Source organism: Watersipora subatra, chromosome 11 (genome assembly GCF_963576615.1).
Source record: "Watersipora subatra chromosome 11, tzWatSuba1.1, whole genome shotgun sequence".
Taxonomy (NCBI): domain Eukaryota; kingdom Metazoa; phylum Bryozoa; class Gymnolaemata; order Cheilostomatida; family Watersiporidae; genus Watersipora; species Watersipora subatra.
In genome coordinates, this window is record NC_088718.1 from 13231393 (window position 1) to 13256303 (window position 24911).

General features: G+C 35.9%; 2 protein-coding genes across 2 annotated transcripts in view; one reads left to right on the forward strand and one right to left on the reverse strand.

Moving 5' to 3' along the window:
- Positions 1–24590, reverse strand: LOC137408834 (major facilitator superfamily domain-containing protein 8-like). The gene is made up of 15 exons (XM_068095414.1): positions 24541–24590; positions 21489–21681; positions 20149–20240; positions 17632–17766; positions 13255–13378; positions 12785–12912; positions 11337–11456; positions 10959–11038; positions 8843–9185; positions 7273–7346; positions 6824–6907; positions 6488–6629; positions 5375–5497; positions 2937–3067; positions 1–610 (listed from the first exon to the last, which is right to left on the reverse strand). Exons 4-15 carry the CDS (start codon positions 17729–17731, stop codon positions 467–469), a joined length of 1593 nt encoding a protein of 530 aa, XP_067951515.1. The 5' UTR covers positions 17732–17766; positions 20149–20240; positions 21489–21681; positions 24541–24590; the 3' UTR covers positions 1–466.
- LOC137408835 (mitotic checkpoint protein BUB3-like) overlaps positions 12334–24911 on the forward strand; it is a 25954-nt gene continuing 13376 nt past the window's right edge. Inside the window, exon 1 of the mRNA XM_068095416.1 lies at positions 12334–12343. The gene's annotated coding sequence lies outside the window, so the exon portion shown is untranslated. The remainder of the gene's footprint in view (positions 12344–24911) is intronic.

The following is a 24911-nucleotide window of genomic DNA, read 5'->3' on the forward strand; positions in this document are numbered from 1 at the left end:
TTGTATCTTATCACATTCTATATTGCTCATAACATCATATCCTTATGCATCTTTAAAATTTGTAATTATAACTTATCATTTCATAGCATTTTATATTATTTTCAAAATATACCTCAACATTCTAATATTTTGAAAAAGAACAACTAGGAAAATATCGGTTTTGTTAGCGTCATTTGAGCATTCTTGATAAAAGATAATTGTCCAAAACAATAAATGAAAAATATAAGTTGTTCTATTAACCATTTCAATCGATCAAAACTGGAGAAAGGATTTTGTTCCCTTCATGTCTAAAATCAAATTGACCGAAACTAGACTTGAACATAATGAGTGTAACAAACATGGTGGTCAGATACGGAAAATTCTGTGTCTATGGCATAGGTAGTGATAACCAATACATGTTTTATAAAAATATGCAACAATACATTGAATACTGATTGTGATAGATATGTGACAAGCTGATTGGATTTCAGCTAAGCAAGGGTGTCTGTTCATTGGCCGGTTCTGGCTCTACCTTATCAGGAGGCTGAACCTCATCTGTTAGAGTCGCTGTTGAAGAACTTGGTGTAGGAATGGCCACATCCAACCTTCGGAATGATATGATCAAGAGAAGCTGTTGAATATAGGAAAATGGATATTATAAGCAAATATGTTTTAATAGCTTAAAAACTGACCTTATAAAAAACATTAAACTCGAGAGAGTAACTTTTGCAAAAAGTTGGGCAGTATACTTTAACATTTGCTTTGCTCTTTCAGAGTCGCCTTTCCAAGTATACACTCTCGGTTTAAGAATATGAAATATTTACTATAATAAGAATCGTGTATTATCTGTCGCCATGCTTGAAGGTTGGATCACAAGGGGTTGAAACTGTGACAATCAGCATAGTAGACTAACACTCTATTAACTGCACCAATCAACTACTCATTGGCATTTCAGAATAGTTGTAAGTATATTTATTACACCTGACAATCTCTCACGACACCCTGAACTGCCAGTGTACTAGTATTCTTCTAGCAATCCATGATTGACCTTGATCAAGTTGTAAATTGATAGAGCAGATAAATCCGATTAAACAGTTTCAGCAGCTATGAAGTCTGCTGGCAATGCGCATGGGCTTCGCAAATATAAACAAACCCTAACTTTATAGTCACGCTTAAAGTGAATGAATTGTTAACAGTAAAATGAAGAATGTGATTTTTTAAGTTAAAAGGTTAGATTTGAGAATTTAAAATTCAACAAGAATAATTTTTTTGCACTCTTATTTATGTAGAAACTAAATTTAGAATTGTCTCCCTTGGGTGTAGATCATTTTACGGTCGCCTACTTATTAGTTCATATAAGCACATACTATAAAAATTAACAGAATTGGATTTTTTCATACTTTTAGCAGAACTGAATATGAAACTATTTTTAATATTGTATAATTATTTAGCTAACTTTGATAAATTTATTAAGGTGATTTTGATAAAAGTAAAATTGGTGAGTAATGAAGCTCAATGAATTTAAAATAACGAGGATAACCAAAGATAACAAGCAATAACAAAGACTTAGTTTATAATAATAAATATTTGTACAAGACAAATTGGTAATTCCTGGCATCCATAAAGGGAACAAGTTTGCCAATTATGTCGGTATCGGGGGTTTGTCTTTCAACTGACAGATTTACAAGTCATCGAATATCAAAATGGTGGTGATATCACACAGCCAATCACAAAGCTCTTAGCCAAGCAAATACAGTGGACTCTTTCCATATAATTTTAATTCATTCCAGTGTTGGCATCTTAGGGCAAAAATGCCGTATAGAGTGGAAACGATGGATACCATCGTTTTAAGTCATCAAGCCGTTTGCACATGCGCTTGTTCACGAAAAAGCCGCCATATTTGTAGAAAAGGATCGTTTTTCTTTTATTTAATAGTACTTTTTGGTGTTGTTTGGATATTTTATTAAAAAAATTGCAAACAAAAGCATTGTTTTCAAACATTTATTGCAAAAGCTTCATGTTTTTAATGATAAAGTTGTCTATAAAGACGTCATTTTATCGTTGTCGGCCATCGTGAAACCCATAGTAATCATCTAATTAGTATTAAAAATTAAAAATTAGTAAAAAAAAAGTATCATTGTATGTTAACCTTGGTAACTATAGTAGCCTACAGTAACTTTAGTGTATTTAGTGGTTATGACCTGCAATAAAATGTATCATTACTGTGTACCATGTGCAGTACTTATCGTAGGGAGTTCTTACATTCAAAACAGACGGATAACATAAACATGGAATTTAACTTAAATGAATTTAGCTTACTAGATACATACTTAAAACTAAGTTGTTTTAGTATTAATTTTACTACATTAAACTTCAACTTTGTCATCGTCTAAAGTTTTATCACCGATCTGTTTCCAGTTTTATTTTTACTATAACTTATAACGAATAACTCAGAACTGAGAGAGAACAAGAATCATATCTCTTTCAGGCATTGTGCGAGGGATTTCGGCAAATAGCATATAACCGCATCTTTGTTATTCGACATAATCAGCACACCAACTGCCAAATTTTAATGCCAAATAATTTTTGTTGATATCGTATGGCGGGGACCAAGAAACACCGTGTGTGACATCGTATGGCGAAAAAATCATATAACAGGTACATCGTGACCCAAGTGCGCACTGTTATAAGCTCACTAGCAATAAAGTTTGCATTGCTCCAAGGTATGTGCTACAGATCGAACAAAAGCATGCGGAATAATTAAGAATTGCTCCACGTACAAACTATTAAGAATATAAAATTGTCTGCCCTTTAAACATTTTCACAAAATCTCTAAACATTGTTGTTGTCATGCCTCCGTAACCAAGCGACGACTTTCATAAAAAAAATATGAAGCTGGTGATGAAAAACAAAGAAGGAACATGGCGCTAGAGATGGAAGAGTATGTAAGCGCATACCAGTGCGAGACAGTTAAGGCCCAGCATCACACCGAGCATAAGAGAGAAGTTGTGTAAAAGTCCACCTGCCCAGAGTGGACCCAATATGGCTGCCAAACCTCCTATAATTCTTCTTATCCCGTGACCAATACCTGTGTGCAAATATGGTCTTAATGTGACACGTGTAAGTTCATTAGATAGCATTGTTATATCTGTTGGATATTTGAATAGAATTGTACCACCTGTAAGCTCATTGGACAGAATTATTACACCTCTGAGGTCAGTGAGCGCATTATCCAATATTGTTATACCAGTGAGCTCATTGGACAATATTGTTATACCAGTGAGCTCATTGGACAATATTGTTATACCAGAGAGCTTATTGGACATCATTGTTGCACAAAGAGCCCATTAAACAATTTTGACAGTATTAAACAATACCATACGTGATGACTAGGTTTCCAAGATAGGCTTATAAAACACCTGTTTACAAATGTCGACTCACGACATTGATATTTTCTGCTTGACCGGTCAAAAACGAAACAATTTGAACTACACTCAAATCCCTACTTATGATTACCTCTACACATAAATTTTTCAATATATGGAATACAATATTAGAGCCAATATTTCAATTTTACAAACAACGCGATTCCCAGCATAGAGTTCTAAAATGTTCTAAAATATTGAGTAGTGTAGAGGAAAGTAAAAAGGCTAGTTGAATAAAAAAAATGTATAACAATAATTTAGAATATTTGAGTTATTTTAACCTAGTCTAAGTTAGAGCAGGTTACACTATACATATCTATAACCATGTCTTCCTCTGAACATGCGCATCGCTGAGTCTACACGCTGACTCTATTTGCATGTCTATTAATAATTTGCCGAATTCCCGGTGTTGCACGGGTATTAAAAACAGCTTATAAACAGTGGCACGTAATGTAGTCGTCTGCCACGTGCCATTAGCCTGGCACGTTACCACTGGCTAATTTGAATAAGCTACTATCCGTATTGCTAAACTTACTAATAAGAGGCGTGAGAGCAAGCCTTAGTGATGTTGTGTAACGCAGAGTACTATGCGTATTTTAACCGGCATAACGACGCATATTGCCTAATGAATTCATCGCATTGCTGAATTGGTTACATTATTTTCTGGTGAGTGGAAGGTTCCGAGATGAATTTTTCACATTAGGTTTTTGTATAATGCGTGTTTTATTCCTGCAGGTAATGTGAAATTACCAACAGTATTTATTTAAAAGTTACCGGCAGTTTTTGAACTGAATTAGTGTATTTGTAAGGGAACTTAAGCTCCAACATACGGAGGCCTTAAAATATGGAATGAATTGACTTCATATGTAGTGGTCAACTGTATTGTGATTTAATCAAATCACAAAAGCAAAATTATTATGATGTAACTAAACCCATGATTGGCATATTTTAAAACTGACAAGATGAGCGCTAAAACTAAATTCTGTCATGCAACTAAAGTTAACAGTGATTAACTAATAACAGTGATAAAAATAAACAATAATAACCTAATAATAGTAATAATAGTAATAATAATAATCAACAGTAATAAAATAATAATTGATTATGTTTAGACAACTAGACTTACACAAATACCTCTTCATTTAATCAAACTTCATTTGCCTCACCAATGCATACCACAGTGCCAATACATACCATAGTACCAATGCATACCACATTACCAATGCATACCACAGTGCCAATACATACCACAGTGCCAATACATACCACAGTGCCAATGCATACCACAGTGCCAATACATACCACAGTGCCAATACATACCATAGTACCAATGCATACCACATTACCAATGCATACCACAGTGCCAATACATACCATAGTACCAATGCATACCACATTACCAATGCATACCACAGTGCCAATACATACCACAGTGCCAATACATACCACAGTGCCAATGCATATCACAGTGTCAATACATACCACAGTGTCAATACATACCACAGTGCCAATACATACCACAGTGCCAATATCACAGTGCCAATGCATACCACAGTGCCAATGCATACCACAGTGCCAATGCATACCACAGTGCCAATGCATACCACATTACCAATGCATACCACAGTGCCAATATCACAGTGCCAATACATACCACAGTGCCAATTCATATCACAGTGCCAATACATACCACAGTGACAATACATACCACAGTGCCAATATCACAGTGCCAATGCATACCACAGTGCCAATGCATACCACAGTGCCAATGCATACCACAGTGCCAATGCATACCACAGTGCCAATGCATACCACAGTGCCAATGCATACCACATTACCAATGCATACCACAGTGCCAATGCATATCACTGTGCCAGTGCATACCACAGTGCCAATGCATACCACAGTGCCAATGCATACCACAGTGCCAATGCATACCACAGTGCCAATATCACAGTGCCAATACATACCTTGGACCTCCATAGGAAGCAGCTTAGAAAAGAGTGAAATGTGACAGACAAATAGGAATGGCAGCCCGAAAACGTTGACGATGAGTGACGGAATGAGTAAGGTGATATTCTTCACGTAGTCCTCTGAAACAGATACATAGAGGTGAATGATTGGAAATTAATTGAAAGCAGGAACATAGCTCAGATTACTAGATTATAGAGAGAACACAACTACAATAATTCATATTATGCTATATTAGTAGCTATATCGAGCACACAACTTCACCTATTCACATTATAATACCGAAAAATAATAATGAAAATATTCCATCTATTCACACTATTAAACTAAAGTATTAACTATTAAAAGAACACAACTCCATCTATACTACTTATCATGCTATGTCTACGGGCATAAAATGTGGCTACAAATTGACTAATTTATCTTACATAACTTTCCATAAAACCGTACAACTCCTGAACAAATGTTAAAGACTAACTGCCACGAACAGCTTTCATCGTTTTATCCTGGGTAGATCAGACACGCTGATTCCAATTTTGTACTTAAAATAAGGATTGGTTCACTAACTTTCAAAGCCATTTTTGTTTCTGAAGGCTTTTTGACAGCGATTCAATATCGGTGTCACAAACGAAACAACAAGCCCCGCCCATAAATATGTGACGTAGCCTAGCTTTTTAGGGACGAAAATTGGGGATGTCTAGTCCGATTTAGAATTATAGAGATGGGTGTCTTAAACCAATTATCCTCAAATTCAGCCTTCAAAATAATCTCAGTCTTTTCTGAAAGGTAAATAAGCTATTTAACATTGCTTGTAGCTTGTTACAGGATATTTAATAGGCTGAACGCCAAGAAAAATGAGCTCAAAAAAGCGCGATAACAACGCTAGCTTGTGATAAAATCGCGCTTTTTTAAATCCTGAAAGGGTCGTGTATTACTAATCCTGTTTAGTGCAGGTGGTAGTGCGCTTGATGGCAAACTCAAATGTCGTGGGTTCAAATCCTGTATGAGACAATATTTTTTTCAACCTTTTTGACCGTAGCAAACCATGGTTATAATAGTCAAGATTACAATAGCTACGAAATCTAGGGCCACGAGACGACAACCACCCCTACCTGGTTCGTGGGCGCGGAACTTGGGCAACCAATAAACATTCCATGAATAGCTTGCAATCTGACAGAGCAGTCCAAATATAATAAGTGTTCTGTCTTTAAACCTCTTGCTGCCAACATGCACCATGAAATAGCCGAAGATTACCTACAAAGCATAGCCCGAGTATATAAAGATGCATATGTAAGAAAAGACAACCACAAGGACTCTAAATTCCACTGACTGATATAAATACCATACACCCAACATATCTCATGTGTATATTGAGGCAGGAAAATGTGTAAAGCACAATTGCTTGTTGTTCTGTAGCTATAAGCCAACTAGACTGTGATCCTACTTACCAGAACCCCCGCTACACAGTAGAGTAAGCTGAGCTGTAGCTCTGCCCAGCCCATGTAGTCATTGCACAATGGTGTGATCAGAGTCTACAAAATATATTACCTGCTCTATAAGAAAAGAAATATAATTCTGGTGAGGTAGGTCAACCACCACCCCGCATTCAATTTACATCTTTAACTAGGGCCATGCTACTGATGTCAAGATAATTTAGAAACTTGCTTCTGATGGACATCGAAGGTTTTGCTGAAGATATACAAACTTCCTAGCCTATGAACAATATTGCCCTTGCTTAGCCACCATCTTTACAATATGTTCTAGAATATTCTGGAAGTCTGGAAATTGATACGTTGATTTGAAGTAATATCAATATGAAATAAGATCAAGAGGTTTGATGCCCACAGAATAAAGACAAGGTCAACAGCAAAGGTATAACACAACTAATATGACTCACCTCGACTCCGCACTGGTTGAATAGAGATATAAATGTTAGCATGTATATAGCCATATATTCGTCGTAGGTTATTGCTACAAGCACAAAAGTGACAGTAGTTGTCCTTTCATGAATAAATACTTTGCAGTTCTCTTCTTCTCACAATAACATATCTGTCATAAATTTGTTTATTTTGAGATAAATTCTATTCAAAGATAAGATGAAGCTCCTACTGTTCATATAAGCCAGACCTTTGAACACCACAACAGATAGAAACAGATGAAACTACATAACTAACAGTAATAGCACTGCAATAGCAAGACCACATAGCGCTGTAAGAAACAATAGAATTTAGAGAACCCATATTGGCAAAATATCAACAAGTAACCTGAGCACATCATATGTGATGTGAAAAATGGGTTTTTTATTGAGGTAAGTAACTTTGTTGAAATTTTATAATCCAAATATTTGAAAAAAGTGCATTCTGTTTCAAAAATAGAAACAACCTTAGCATAATCAATAACTGATCAGCAAAATCAATAACTAACCGGTATAGTCAATAACTAATAGGTATAATCAATAACTAATCAACATAAACAATAAATAATCAGTATAATCAATAACAATCAGTATAATCAATGACTGATCAAAATGATAACTAGGTAACAAATCAGTATAATCAATAACTAATCAGTATGATCAATAACTAATCACTATAACCAATAACTAATCAGTCTAATCAATAATTAATCAGAATAATCAATAACTGATCAAAATAATAATTAGCCAATCAGTATAATCAATAACTAATCAGTATAAGCAATAACTAATTAGTATAACTAATAATTAATCAGTATAGGCAATAACAATCAGTATGATCAATAACTAATCAGTATAATCAATAATTAATCAGTATAAGCAATAACTAATCAGTATAAGCAATAACTAATCAGTATGATCAATAACTAATCAGTATAATTAATAATTAATCAGAGTAATCAATAACTAATCAGAATACTTAGGTTAGGATAATAACTGATTAGTATACAAACTTAGCTTACAATTGTTAGTGGGTGACTAATGCATGAAGATCAAAAATTTAGAAATAATGTATATTTCGATTTGCATATCTATTGGGATCAAAAAGAGGTTTATGCAAACAAGACTGTCACTATGGCATCTAGACAAGGTAGCCTTTTCCTTGAAACAAATCTTTACATATTAACAAAAACTATTTTGTTTTCGATTTTACTGTACTAAATTAGTAATTTGTATCCATAAAGGAACTAACATGTGTTTATTTTGGGACTGTACCTCAAGAGGTGACAACCAAGGCGGACAGCAAAGAAGTGTTAAACTGTCCATTTGAGGTTGTGCAGTTCCATTATAATTAGAGCATTAACACTAGACAACTGTCATGTAGTTATTAGAATGCATCATTTAGAATGAGAAGCTATTGGTAGTTTTGTGGCGCCACAACAATAGCAATGATTTCCTAGTGAAAGGATAACTCAATATTCTACAGCTAATATACTTGTCCAACTAAAGGCATGAGGTATGGAAGCTTCGAGACTAGATAGCGAATACTTACCAAGAAATACTTGTTTCATTGTATAATGCTTTGTCACAGCTTCTTGAGAGTCATTTTCAATGTTAGAGTTTTCAACATCACCATTCACTAGCAAGTTTGGTTCAGACGAGTCTGAATTTATACTACTATCAGGACTGTCAGAAGGCAGGTGCTTGTGGGCAGTCTGCGGTACATTGCCATTCTGGGTGACATATTCGTTTGGCAGTGTGGTGACATCCTGGGCTGATGGCACTGCCTGCACGGTACCTACAGGTGGCTGACTAACTGGCACCATCTTCGTAAGCGGAGTATAGAGAACCATAGTGAAGACTTGTGCCAGACACCAAATACACGCCAGAAACAACTGCAACAAATTCAAACTAATGCCTGTTATGCTTACTAATAGCTCAGATATCACAACGACTGAATCTATGAAAATGATGTTAACAGGTTGGTTCATCGGAGTTGTGCATTCAGTGAATAGAGAAAGTAACTCCATTATACTTTTAAAATCACAAAGTTTAAGATATGCATTTTGACTTCATTCTTTTAATGTACTAGCGGCATCATAAAATTTTTTTTTTAAACCGCTGGCCTATCAAATATGATAATGCTATAATTATACTTACTGCCAAAATCGTATAATAAATAGAAAAACTAGGTGAATGCATGTTGCACGAGTAATAAAATAATTACCCAATGAATTTGACTACTTGAAGGTTGACTTGCAACAAAATTCACATTACAGTTATTTGGTATCATAAGATTCACCATGTCTTACTCTGCTGTGATGTAGGTGCAAAATTTTTGGAAATGTGATTACAAGCTTTTAAAAGCTCAAAAATTTGAGTAACCTAAGCTAGCCTAAATCTTTATTATAATAAAAGCCGAGTCTGTCGTGTCTGTCCATCTGAAGCCAGCTTGTGCTTTTATATGTCTGCTTATAATTGTTACGCGTCATGATCTCTCACGCAATCATGATCTTCAAGAGAACTAGTAATAACCAATAGTATTTTTGCAAGCGTTTTAAGAGTGCGTATTTTAACCAGTGTAATAAGTTTGTGCACAACTATTCATTAGTATGGCCAGTTGGTGTAGGGTTTTAATTGAACTTGGAACTGAAAGTTCCAAGTTCAATTACAATGCGAAGCGGGTGTTTAGTTACTAAAATGTTATTGCTATAACTGAACATCCGGAAGACATGTGGAAATTTATAGATATAAGATACATACTGTTACTAACCACATTCTATATCAGTTTCTAAGACTAAAAGCAAAATCGCCTTTGTATTTAAGAATATTAAAGGTTTTCTAGAAACATGTTTATGTGTAACAATCTATTAACACCATACGCTATACAACGGAGTCTTGGCCAAACCATAAAAAGCTTTAAACTTCAACTAAAAAAAATTATAATTTTGATTGTTTCAAACCATATCTTAGATGAAACAATTGAAAATGCTATGGATAAACTGCGAATTCTGCGTCATTACGCATTAAGATAATAGAGGCAAAAACTCTCAAATTTAGTTTCCAGTCATTTTATGGTCTCAAATCTACAACCAGCGCTTTATTAAGTTTTGTCAGCCTGTGATAATTCTTAAACTTTTCCACTCTCTGCTGCTAGTTCCTCATGCAATGTGAGCCATGCCTCAGATTGAGTATGATATCTGTTTAGCTCACTACAAGCAGAGGCTGTGCACATTTTAAAGAGTTTGTTGTACAAACAATGACTCTGTGACCTTGGCGAGACATGTCCGAGTCCAGTGACAAGACAACCACCACTGCAGACATGCCTAGTTGTAGAGAGCAATTTAATGCTGGATGATATTTCTGTCACCAGCAATAAAGGACTTTTTGAAAGAGGGAGTGATTTTTGGGAACTGAGCAGCAATCTGTCGTTTGCAGATCAGGGGTTCTAGACCACGGCAAATTATAATAGTTACATAGTTAAAACAAGTTCTAATATTACAAGCTCTCCCCTCATATTGTCTTAAATGGTTAACCCACTTGTAAGTTTACGGTAGCATCTTACTGTAGCACACATTCGTGGTGCCACCAACCAGACTGATAGGTAAGGAGAGACAATTACAAAAGATAAGACCATACTTTTGATAAGCGATTATAACGAGACTCACGCCAGGTGAAGTGTAGTTGTTGACGACAAAGGGGCCTATGTTGAAGTTGAGCTGGCTGAGAAACAAGTTGAAGGCTGGGCCTGGAAAAGACACACTGAAACAGGTGATAACAGGTTGGAAAAACATGTAACCAAAAACAATAATTAAGGGTGTTACTAAGACATAACATGTTACTTTTTAAATAATGATAACACATGGACAGCGATGGAGGCAGCTTATGAGCTGCTAGCTGTATGCAGAATGTTAAGGTTATTTAATATTCCCGCAAAATCAAAGGAAGAGGTTTGGCTATCTGTTACTGATAAAATTTAAAAGAGATCTCAGAAGTTATTATCAGCCGAGAGAAACTATCTAGAGAATGCTTAACAACCAACTCACCTAGCAATAGGCCAAACTGTCTCGTGGCCATGATGGCGGAAACGACAGAGGTCCTGGCTGTGTTTGACGTGTCATGCGAAACTTCTGCTAATACCACCGGGAAAAATCCATTTCCCAAACCTGTGGAAGTTGATGATGCAATGGACGAAATGAAACAGCGAAACAAATCAAACTGATTTTAATAAAGTCAGCAATGTCTTGAAGATACATGACATAGATTAACTGTAGATCAGAAGTATTGGATGCTGAGTCATGTTACTAACACTGATACTGTATCGTCTGTCAATAAAAACTACCACATCATCTATAAGCATATATAACATAGATGAGCCTTGAATGTTATCTGGTTGTAAATTACACTGACATTGACTGATCGAGACCACAGAAGATAAACAAGGTAGACCATTGCGAGTAAACCAATTCAGTAACGCTATGAGGTGACAACTCCAAACGTGACCAAAAATGTGGTTAACTGACATGTTCAATAATTTCTACAAAACTTTCATAAATTTACTAATAATTATGTGATTGTAATTATGGCACCACCTAAAATAACCATGTTATTTGTTATTAATTTATAGTTTGTTAAGTATTTATTAAACAAGTTATGGCAATATGTACATCAATGAAAAATTAAGGATGTGAATGTGGAAAGTTACATGTAAGGATGTTTTACATATGAATATCCTTAAATATTAACTGATATTATTCTGATTTTGGTGTAACATGGCGGTATCTGCACATTATGACAAAAACCAGTAAAAAATTTACAGTACATTTGCAATTACATATTATATAAACAAGGTTTATACTTGTTGACAGAAGTAGCCAAATTTAACATGATTTTCTAACGTACATGTAACCATAATAAAGTAAATACTTTTGGAGTACTCGTAGCGTCTTAATATTTAGATGGCCAGCTCTTATTGTCAATCACAGGATAGAATAAAATTAGAGCCTAATAAATAACTTATATTCCTTGAGGGAAAATTTTGGTGGCAGACAGAGTGTCTATGAAACTTGCTTCTAAAATACGTACAGTATGTTTGAGATATAATAAAGTTAGTTTATGCCGTAAATGACGAGGAACATGAAAATAAGTTACTAAGTGGTCCCATAATTACAATCACCTCTGTAATTTTATACAGCTGCAATGTACAAAAAATGTCTATATATATATATATATCTCGCAACAAAAAAACCAAGAAATTTAGAGGTTTTGCGCAGTACTGAGGTAGATTATCGTGACAAAATCAGCCGGTAGAACGAATGTAGTAAAATGCAGATGTCAGAGGCACCTGCCCATACAAAACAAGTCTGAAAACATAGTTGACAAAAGACTTATTAAAAATTTTTACCTATATATTCACAGGCCTGATACATCCACTGATAACACAAAAATACTCCATTTGCCGATTTCTAGAACTTTTTACTGGCCAAAAACTTACCTGCGATGAGCCTGCTAACGATGAGGAAGATAGGAGATATCCCAAACCAGTACATCAAACTTCCGCCAAACTCAAAAACGTTTGTAGCTGATATCAATAACTTTGACTTGCGTGTACTATCATATATTCTACAACAATACATGCACATAGCAACTATGGTCACAAATAAAAAGTTATCTTCCTACCTACTACAAAAGCAAACAACTCACACAAACAATAAAAAACAGGTATTTTTTTCATAAAGAACTGGTGGAACCTAGGAATATTCAGTTTCATCTAAAACTTATCCGCATAATTAGTGCAAAAGAAGACAACTTACACATGAGCACGGTGTTTCTTTTTACAAAGAGCTAATGGCTAAACCTAGGAACATTCCGATTCAAGTATTGTTGCCACTTAAATTACTCTGCTAGCGCACAATAAATTGAAGTTCACCATAGCTCTTAAAAACAAAAAAAGACTTTACCTACCGTCCCATAATTGGAGAAGAAAAGAGACCGGCAAAGCTGTAGGCTGAGAGGACAAGCCCCAAATAGTAAGGAGCGGCATGCCATGTGTTCTGTAGATGTAGATAGAGTGTGGGTAGGATCACGGCTACAATGTATAACAATAAACTCGTCAAGTCTGCGACAGACATGAAGTAGTAACGGTAACTATCGAAAACTGCTCTTTGTATCGAAAACTGATAAAGCAAAATTAAGGAGCTTTCAAAAATTACGCTTTTAATTGCCCTCAATGCTAATTAGCTAACTGTGTTTTTAGATATTTGCTTTTTAAAATATTCAAATCATATCTCCAATCTGCCTGTCCATCCTGTACATTCCTACTTTCCTAACCACTACACCAAACCCCTTGCCAATTTATTTTATAGAGCAGCGTAAAGCAGAGAGCTTTTTATTCCAATATAAATAATTTACTTTACTATTTTTGTCTCATGGTCTAATTTGCTCTGAATGGGATTGATCGGTGTAAATAAAGCTAATATCCATTCTATTTCTATTAGATGTCAGAAATTCTATTTCACATCAACTAAGCACTCCCTAGGAGTCGTAGGAATATAGACTCGTATCACTTCAAACAAGAGGCGTGTGATTAAAGAGAAGCTGTGAACTGACAGTCGTATCAATAACATCAATTCGCACCAAGTTCTGCCAACCAAAAAAGCTTTTGGGTGCTGTTGGATTCTCTACACGTGAAAAGTTTGAATTCTAATCCCATACCTCTCGCAATCGACAGCAGAAAATGATATTCCTATTACAGAAATATATACTAAGTATTGTGCACTATACTCGTGTTATGCTGCGTGTTATGTTCTGCTACTGCGAACACCAACAACACTTTGGCATAGAGTTATTTATAACAAAAAAATCTATACTAGTATTCCTGACAAAAATCTAAAGTAAGATTTATGTATTACAGATCACGTATTTCAGCTTATCACACTTCCACCAATTATATCACAATACTTTGAACATTTTACCTTCTCCCAAATTTGCTCTTTTCTGCATTTGTGTTACATTTTTTAAAGTCCTGCATAAATTATGCCCAGAATATTTGTATTTATCCTTTCCTTCCATACACATGACAAACATCGTTTTCTATTCTGTGACACCAACATACTACATCCACCATCAAATGTTTCAGTTTATAAACTATCTGTAACTTCAACCTTCAATCCACTATCCTAACTCCTCCACAATACTATTAAATTATCAACTTTTAAAACACTGTGGTTCAACTCACTCAATAATTTCTGATTTCTGTCTTCCCATTTTTATTTTGGCATGTAATGAAAAACATGTTTTTTGAATGTTTTTTTTGTGCAATGAGAAACATCCTTTTGCTGATGATTACTAGATGATTGCCAATGCTAATGAAAACCTATACATGCATACAATTTTTGGAAAAATTAATGTAGTGTTTTAATCGACTAGAATACTCGCCGATATACGATAAACAAGCTGAGTAAGGTCCATTGAGAGTGGATAGACACATGCATGGCACTAAAAGACGCGATGACCTATAAATATTTTAATATTTTAGGCTATGATAAACAAAAGCTTGCTTTATAACAAAAGAGCTCAATGCAAGTTGAAATTTTGATCACGTATCTGCCACAATTCTAGGATAAGTTTGCATTGATTGAAGTAGTACACCAAGGTACTGTAAGAGTTAACCAAGTTGGGTTCATTAGCAGTTGATAAACGCATGAGTGCCAATACATCATTAAAAGCCCGAGATCTGCATAAATATTTTAATAGTTTTAGGCTAACATACACGAAGGCATGCCTATAACTAACAAGTTTGGTGCATGCTAAACTGTTGCATCGGATTTTTAAAGTTGTCAATAGAGTGAGTAACACATCTATGAAAGTGACTAGTAGAAGATAACTCCAAATTTATTAACGTTTAAAGGACTAAACAACTGTTTATTATGTACTCTATATTTTTAGATGAGGTACGATATAAGGTTAGTCTCACTCACATCCCGACGGAAAAATTTATTGAGATCAGATTGTAGTAATTCAGTAATTGTCATGCAAACAGTAAAATCAGCAGCATGAAATGCTCACATGAGATGCTGTGATACTTTCATAGGTCCTGATCAAACCACTTACTAATTTTAATAGACTAAAAACCTAAGTAAAAAAAGATTCGCAATTATTATGGCATTGAAATCATTTTGGGCATAGAAAATAGTTTTTAGTTTTTAATTGTTCTGAATCGTAACATACGGTAACCAGCAAATTTTAAACATTATCTCATTACTTTTTAGTATCTTTTTATATTCAGATGAATCAGGGTGCTTGACAACCAAACCCAAGTGAATTATTGTCCGGCACTACTAATTTTAAAGACTACTAACTAAATGTAGGCCTCATGCACAGACCAATCTCCAGTTGGGTCAAATATCAATAAAACCAGCATATAGACGATAACTCCAAATTATGAATACTTGTAAGATTATATGGACGAATGCTACTTGCATACGTCCTTTTACGAGTAATTTTTCGACATTTTCATCCCTCCTTTAAGGTATGCATAGAGAATCCGAAAACGCAATTACCCATGCTGATCAAAATGTAGTTGAAAAAAACTGTTTTACACGAGAGTTTTGCAGTGGCATGCATGTCCTCTGCTGGGGTTAAGCCTGAAAAGCTTGATGGTTTTGTAAACAGACATCAAAACTAGTGAAGATGCTGCAAAAGCTCTCCATAAAAACTGAACTAAGCTCAAGTACCCCTACAGAGAATTGCACAGAAAACCTTTTAGTAAAAAGAGCTAAAACTAAAAAAAGTGCACTTCTATGCAAGTCTAACAAAAAACACGATTTCTAATTAGGACAAAAATATTTTATTTATAACGTAACACTTTGCTAAAACTAAATGAATGTGGGGAAAGAAATAGCATCTAATATAGAGGCAGTAAGTCGGCGGGGTGTGGGATTTGCTGTAATTTCGATGGGTATTCACTATAAACAAATCACGATAGAAATGAGAGTGCTTAACATGTGACCAGTTGTCAATAGCACTCCCGTGATACAGTGAAACAACCATGTTCTGGCTCATAGCCAAGACACATGACAGCCAAACCAAAGATACGCATTCCTTATCTGTGCCGGCCACGGTGTAGCACACATACGCAGCAGGCAACATACGGGACGTAGATAAGTTATCTACCACTTATCACCAGACACTAACACTCGATTTTCTAAGCAAACACAAACGAGGGGGTCTATGCACAGAGTTAAAAGCGTAGATAAGCAACCGTAAGATACCTTGCGTGCAGCAAAAAGAACAATGTTACAAGCTTTCATTGTATATCTGAAGTCTATTGATTCGAAGTGTTGAAAACAAAAAACTCACAGAACCACTGAACGCTAGATGGCAGCGAGGTGAGAACAAGTTTGGTTACATAATAACTAAACACAATCTATATTGTGCCATCGTCCAGGGTACAGTCAACTACCACTACACGTGGACTACAGTAGACACTCCTATATGTTCCAGGAACGTTTACATTATAGGGAATTTACGTTATACAAACAGTAAAATACATGTAAATTGACTAGTCCATTCCAAGATTTTTCCAAACTCACTCCTCTGGCCATGCAAAAAGGAAACGCTTTACTTAATTCTTAACTTGTGCAGTAAAATACTGTTACATGCACAGACAATGCAGTATTAAAACACTGTTAAATTCAGACACAGCTGTAAACATGCACTGTTACAGAAAAGCACTGCCACGGTCAAACACTATTACAGTCAAACATTATTACAGTCAAGCACTGCTACAGTCAAGCACTGCTACAGTCAAACACTGTTAAAGGCATACCCTGTTACAGTCAAGCATTGCTAGTCAAACCCTGTTACAATCAAACCCTGTTACAATCAAACCCTGTTACAGTCAAGCACTACTACAATCAAACCCTGTTACAGTGAAGCATTGTTAAAGTCAAGAACTGCTAAAGTCAAGCACTGCTACAGTCAAGCACTGCTACAGTCAAGCACTGCTACAGTCAAGCACTGCTACAGTCAAGCACTGCTACAGTCAAATACCATTACAGTCAAATACCGTTACAGTCAAATACCGTTACAGTCAAATACCGTTACAGTCAAACCCTGCTGCAGTCGAACCCTGCTACAGTCGAACCCTGCTACAGTCGAACCCTGCTGCAGTCGAACCCTGCTACAGTCGAACCCTGCTACAGTCGAACCCTGCTACAGTCGAACACTGTTACAGTCGAACACTGTTACAGCCAAACACTATTATAGCCAAACACAGTTACAGTCAAACAATGCTAGAGCGATCCAATTACGATTAATTATTAAATATTGTTCACTCACCATACTCGACTCCGCCAAAGAGTGAGATTATACAAATCAGAACGTAGGTACAGCGCTTTTTCACCACGGAGACATTGTTAAGAACAGGCCGGTAATTCATGACACCAAATGGTTGTACAGAATCTTTCTTTCGTCCTACAATACAGCATGGTTCTAATGCTCGACACTAACAAAAATATTGAAAGACATTCTCACAACCTGATACGACGTGTCCGTTACAGCATGGCCTCTCTCAAAAAACTTGAGTTACATCACTGCAGACATCCTGACGCCCACAACACTTTTTATGGCCAATTTTGGTTAGCCACTCCGCTAACACGCGAGTAAAAGTTGTTGCTATGGTGAAATAAAAAATTAATTTTATTACTGACAGTAATAGGTAAACTAAAATATTGCGTAAGAAAAAAAAAGAATTTCACCAACTGATCTGCATAGTAAAATTAGCAAATAAACTTCATGTAAAAACCTCACGGTTTTCTTCAACTATAAACTAGGACAAAATTACAGGGAAAGACGGCTATATTTTTATAGAAATTAATAACAATTTTTTTGTAATGAGGTCCGCAAACAACATATTTTATTTCCAATATTAACATTCACCTCACTAATTTTAGACTTTGTGAAATTGAAATTTTAAAAGTTTGACTATAACAGGAGTCATGTCCATCCATTCCTGTCTTCATTGGAAGTTGGAAAAGAAATTGTATCTGACAGGATTTGAAAACGTGACATTCGCTTCGCTACCCAGCACACTATCACCTGCATCACTCACTCACGTTTGGGAATGTTAGAATTATTGCGCAATAATGATATATTTATTCGCTGTGTTCTGTTTGCACACCTGATGATCGCGAGACTGCCAATGTACTAGTATATAGAAATTGCGTCATTTAACATGAAAGATAATTACAATATACCGGTACACCAATGTTGTAGTTTCGAATACTATAATCTATACAATGACGAACAACATTAATTCACTTAGGTAAGACTGTACGAATCACTGACACACCAAAATCAAACTGTGTAGTCTCACTGAGTAGACATTCACTGCAGTACATACTTCAAAATGACACTTTTTGAACAAAGCACTAGCGGAGAATTGCAAACACGCAAAATTCTAAGAAAGCTGCATTAGAGATCAACTCGCACAAAAGTTTCTATCAGAAGCTATCTGTATTTTTTTATCGATTGCAATTGTTCTTGATATTTGAAATGATTTGACTGCCAAGATGTTTCAAGATTAAAATGGATAGACCTTGATCATGGTAAAAACGCTCAAACCAAGCTAAAGTGCAATTATGATGTCTATAGTTGCAAAGAGATCAACAGAATAGAGAAGGGTAACTCTGCAATTTGAACACAATACCTGATATCAACTATAGCAATGATAGCAACTAGTGATGTTATTTCGCACGTATTTTCTTCTGAGCGTTTTAACGGTGATCATGTTTTGTCGATTTGTCTTAAAACATCCTGGCAGTCAGATCACCCCAAAACCAATCGCAAATAATCCAGAAATAATTTATACTAATAATAATCCAGAAATACTGATACTTTCTGATAAAATCTACCAAAATCTACTTTTGTGGATATTCATCTATAAAAAATAAAACAAGATGATTGGTTCCTGATTTTAAAATTGTATTGATAATGAATTGGAATAGATTGTGCAGTTGAAAAAACATTTTTAAATAGTATCTTGCTAGCCTTAGAACAAACTACACAACTGTGTGCAACACTAACCAGCTCTTTGATGAATGTCAAAGCTAAAACATATCCTGGAGCTATCTGACAGACCATGTCACGTTTTCAAGCGGATCTGACCACATAATACCTCAGACAAATTAAGCCGTAAATAAATTACACTCCCAGTTCCGGTTTTACCTTACAAAACTGCAGCGCAGATAAATTGATCCCTCAAGACAGAACAAACAAGGGTCACATCATTGCCAGGTAATAGTATACACACTGAGTCTCCTTTTCAGTTTCCTACTGGTAACCAATAGCAACCAATGACCGATATTTATGCTGAGCGCGTGACGCAACGATTGGACATTTTTTGGCAAAGAAAATGCAGAACGTTGATTTACACACCCAATCACATGGGTTTGATCAATCATCTAAAAGAATGTTGTAGTCATTAACTCTTCATATAACAACTAGCAAAAGTTCAATTCTTTGTGATATCAATCTATCCATTCAGTTGAAGGATGATTGGGTGGAACGTCTGACGTCTCTGTGAGAAGTCTACCGGTGAACCCGCGGCCATGCAGTCATGCAAAGAATATGAGATTAGCCTTATGCCTTATTTGAAACGAGTCATTTGATTAAAATGGGTGTTGCCTACCTCGGATAGAAAAATCTGTACATGGTAGAATATCACAACAATTATTGTGAGACAATTTATATTGTGTCGCAATCAACATATTGTGAGACAAATTATAGTGTCATGATCTGCTTTATTAGTTTGAAAAAAGATATTAAAGTGGCAAATATTGAATTAGTGCTGCTCACCCTGATTATCAAACTGTAAGCCGTTGTTATCAAATCAGCTGCTTTCTGTGAGACGCTGACTAGGAGCGATAAGAGGCGACAGCACTCATTTCCTGTAAAGTCATCAGCACACGTCAACTAACTTTGGTTGCTATTCATAAGGATACCTAATGACGAGATGTCACGCTCAGAGATTCCATTAGAAAGATCCTTATCAATACACGATTAAATCTCTTCTCTATGGACACAATATGGTTATGAATGAGAGCCAGAGCAACTGACGCGTCATGGCCTAGAAATATGACCTAAAAAGATTAAAAGTGAAACTTCCTTGAATGAACCAAACGTCATGAAGCTCCAATCGAATCAAAACTATACTTTGTTAATATCTATGGCTGCACTAATGTAAGAATGAGCTACAGACATGTTATTCCTTATACATATACGCATAGTTTCTTTTTATGTCCAGGTCATAGGCAACCTCTAGCTAAGCCGCAACATACGGATCTGCCAACCAAATAACTAATCTGTTATCGTCTACATAAGCAAATAATGACGCTGCGAAAACACATGCCAGTAAAAAGACATGACATGCTACATTCATTAAATTAATGGACAGAAAATGTTTTTCTGTACTAAGATTTGATCTTCATGGATGGGAAACATTTTACCCAGCATTCCAACCAGGTTGTGAAACAACAAATATACAAACTGACTAAAATTACATTTTTTTGGATCAATCTTTGACATGACAAAAAATAAATTTTGTAACACGAAGTTACCTGTTGACTTATTACTCAGAGGTATTATTGCTAATTAATTAGCCACAATCTTCACTATAATACAGAGTTCGTCTGTCTGAAGCCACAGTTGAATAAGAAAAAATATTTCATCATGCGGGATTCGAACCCAAGACATCCAGCTTTGCCGCTCGTCAAATCATCCACCTTCCAGAATTTTAAAATTATGGTGCACACAATTATTCTGTCCTTTATCGACACACCTGACGATTTCTTACGGCACTGAAGACTGCCAGGGTATCAGTGCCTAATAATTCACTGCTTCCATACTTCAAACTGGTTAAGAGTTGTCTACTGCCGATGAATTTGCACCCTACTGTTTGAACAATTCGGAGTTGCATTATGTAATTCTTTCCAAGATTAGTGATGTATCATAGCAAATGCTTTCACACAAATTTAGCAAAACAAAATGACGTCTAATGCGTTTGGGTTTTACTGTTCTGTGATTTGGGATGGAATCAACTCTAAAACCATTCAAAGCATGGAAACACAGTGATAACAGCTCATATTCGCTTTACTGTAAAGCGAATATGAAAACAATAGGCGAACTGTTTATCTTACCTTAACATTGACTATGAGTTGACAACCACCTGCTTAAGCCTGTCATCCGTATCCTGGTGGCTCTCAGATATATATGTATATTCCACAACTAGTGTTATCGTTGCCTTTATTGATGCTGAACAACTTTCACCACAACTCTCTAAGTTATGAATAGCTTAGTTTCAGGAACTCTCCATTCGTGATGCTCCTAATCCTAGACAACAGTAATGCAAAAATGAGTTCAACAGTTAACCTGTAGCCTTGTCTTTTCTTTTTGTGCAAGATAGGAACATTACCATATGCTTAAAAACATGCAATTGCAGGTATTATAGGACACTCAACTAACGATAACAGGCAATTATGGTAACCTCTATATATTTGTCAATAAAAACCAGCCATGTTTCACTATACCACTAATGACGTGAAATGGAAGCTATTCCCTCGAAACTTTTCCCAAAATGCAGCCTAAACTTTTTTTCGAGAAAAGTCCTATTCATGAAAATATGATAGTTGATTTCTAGGGATGACATTACATTCTATACATACACTGAAACACTGATTTCCCAGCTGCATAATAAAATAGCTATTTGATGGAGAATGACACGTAATCAAGTCCATACATAAATCATACAAATAATGTTTAACAAAAATCAGGAGAACCTGGCAAATGAATAAAGCCTTAAAAACACATGATCTCTTACATCTGCTCACAGAATACTTTAATTCATGCATGACCATCAAAACGCATGCTCCATCTTTGTATGGTTCACTACCTATTTCAATAACAAGTGAGTCATTGATAGTATTGCTCAGATGTCAGTGTGCTGATGACATGACAAGAACACTTCTAGAACAATAGAAGGCTGTCAATTGTAGAGGCTGTCATGGATGCTCGGAGAACTATTGGGAAATTTGACGACTGCAAATGTTCTCGAAGTGTCGGTGATGCCTCGTCGATGCCTTTGGTTTACGGTACACCAAGTCGACGAATACTCGCCAAAAGGACAACTACGACATTTGGCGATATAATGTGAACCATCCTTTAATTTTGATTAAGAACTCTTTTAACACCTATAAACTCTTGACCTTTTACTTCCTAAAACTGACTAGCCGCTGAATCATCTCTTCCACTACAAAATCTTACAGCTGTCTAAAGTTTCACAGCAAGTCGCTATGAGCGCATCTGAAAGCAGCCTAGTGGTCTAAAACACCTGACCTTCAAAAAACAGGTTCGACGTTCAATTCCCAAAAAGACCACTAGTGGTGATAAGAATCACATCCAACCATAAATAGCTATCTGCAAATGGGCATATATCCAGCCGTGGAGGTTCCCTGCCATTAGATAGATTGTAAAGATCACAGAGTCATTGTTTATGCAAGACCGTGGTAGGCAGACGTCGTCGAAGGATTGCTTACACACAAAAGTGAAACTAATATCGGAGTCGGTACAAATTTCTATCCCTGATAAGAGTGCGTTACAAAAGGTTGTCAGGTGTCTAAAGTGATATGGCTAGTTTATCGATAGAGACCATGCCAATCTCTGCATAAGATTATCAGCAAAATGTAACATGTCGTTGCCCACGGCCAGCTAAAACTCTTCAACAATGGGAGTAAACAATCAAGTTATTTTTATTTACACACTCAACAAAGTGCTAGGCTTTTTTCACCACACAAAAAGTGTTGGGTCTTCAGCTATTACTTTTCCAACCTTTAGGGATGCAAACCTCAGACTACGTACAGACGAATGATTTAAAATCATATTTTCACCTTCAAATAATATAAATCTTTCCTATAATAAGCGCCGTCCATCCGTCTGAAGCCACGCTAAGAGCCTCAGGAAAAAATACACCACACAAAAACCAAACTCTGATATTCGGCTTAACAACCAGGCATTACCAACTGCGCCATTCGACCACCTTGGTGACAGTGCAGAATACTTGTACACATACTTATTACATATACAAATATCTCATGACACACAAGACTGGTAGTGTACTAGTACTAATAATAATGCTCTCTTCAAAAAAGCTACTTGAAGCGAAAATAAAAATTTGGCAATGACAACAAAAAGCTGCCCCAAGCAAAAATAACCTTGATTGTTATTTCACGGTTGATCGAGGAAGCTGCTGCATTGATAAGGCCACAAGGACTGTCATCTTTGCTGCATGAGATGGCCAATAAAAACTGCTTATTACATGTTATGCATGATTTTTAAATACAATGTACAACGGTTTGAATTCGCATTCTGCGTTCAGTCATGGTTTTGGTCGTTATTTTTAATAGCCATAGAATAGTATGAAGAAATGAACAACATTTAGTGCATACAGTAGTTTGAATCTGGCAATTGGAATCGTCCCAAAAATGAGAAGGCCTTTAAGTGAGATAGATATTGCTTGAAAAATAGCCTCACTAATCTAGAGTAGAACATTCACGCACAAATTTAGCCTCAGTTAGTAGTTGACAAACAAAGGAAGCTTTCAAGTTAATTTTTAATTGTCTCTCTCGTCAATGATGCCGCAAGTCTTCAACGCAATTGATGGGCGTTGGCTTCTGCTCCACAATTTTATCTCTGATATTGGCATTACATCTACATCTTCATTTAAAATGTGAGAGCTCTGCAGATGAACTTACATGATAGCTTTGTGAACACAGGTGTCTAAAGCTGACCTATTAATCATTATGGAAAGTTTTGCGCTGTAGCTTTTAATGCAGCAATAAGTTGATGTGCGGCGTATTGGACTTCATCAGCTTAAACATAAGATTTCCAACCAGCTTAGCAACACTGTTGTTGAGACTAAGGAAGTGATGTGAAGTTTTTTCAACTTGGTGTCTATTAGCTGCCGAATCAGCTGGTAAACCACTGTCAATAAATTAAATTAATCGGCTTTAGATAACTTTCACGATAGCTACGACTATTGTTATTACATTCAAATCAACATGGTAATGTCTGAAATCTTCAATTCCCGACACATATATTTAGTGAGGATCTCACATGAGTTCACTGACTTTGTAAACACCGACAAACGGTTAGCTAAAGATCTGCAGACATGTTTCAGTATAACACTTCCCTTACCTTACTATAGATGACAGAGTTCAGTGACTGCTTGAGCTTGCTTCCCAGCCTACACTATATTGTTTAGCTGTATGCTCAACATATATATTCCGCGCCAGATTTAGCTCCGTAACTATGATATTCTATAGTAACGAGTCCAGTATGTACCATATAAAAAATGTAAAGCCCGCAAAACTCACTCGCATTCGAAGAATAACTCTATGGTGAAGAATATCAATTCATCTAGTTTTTCATGAAAGTTTAAATATTTTTCTCCACATGTCCGATACACATAAATAAACCACAAACGGCCAACGATTCGACAATAACCCGCAGTTTGAAATAGACTGCGCACCATAGATAACTTCACTTTTGTTAGCATTTAATAACAG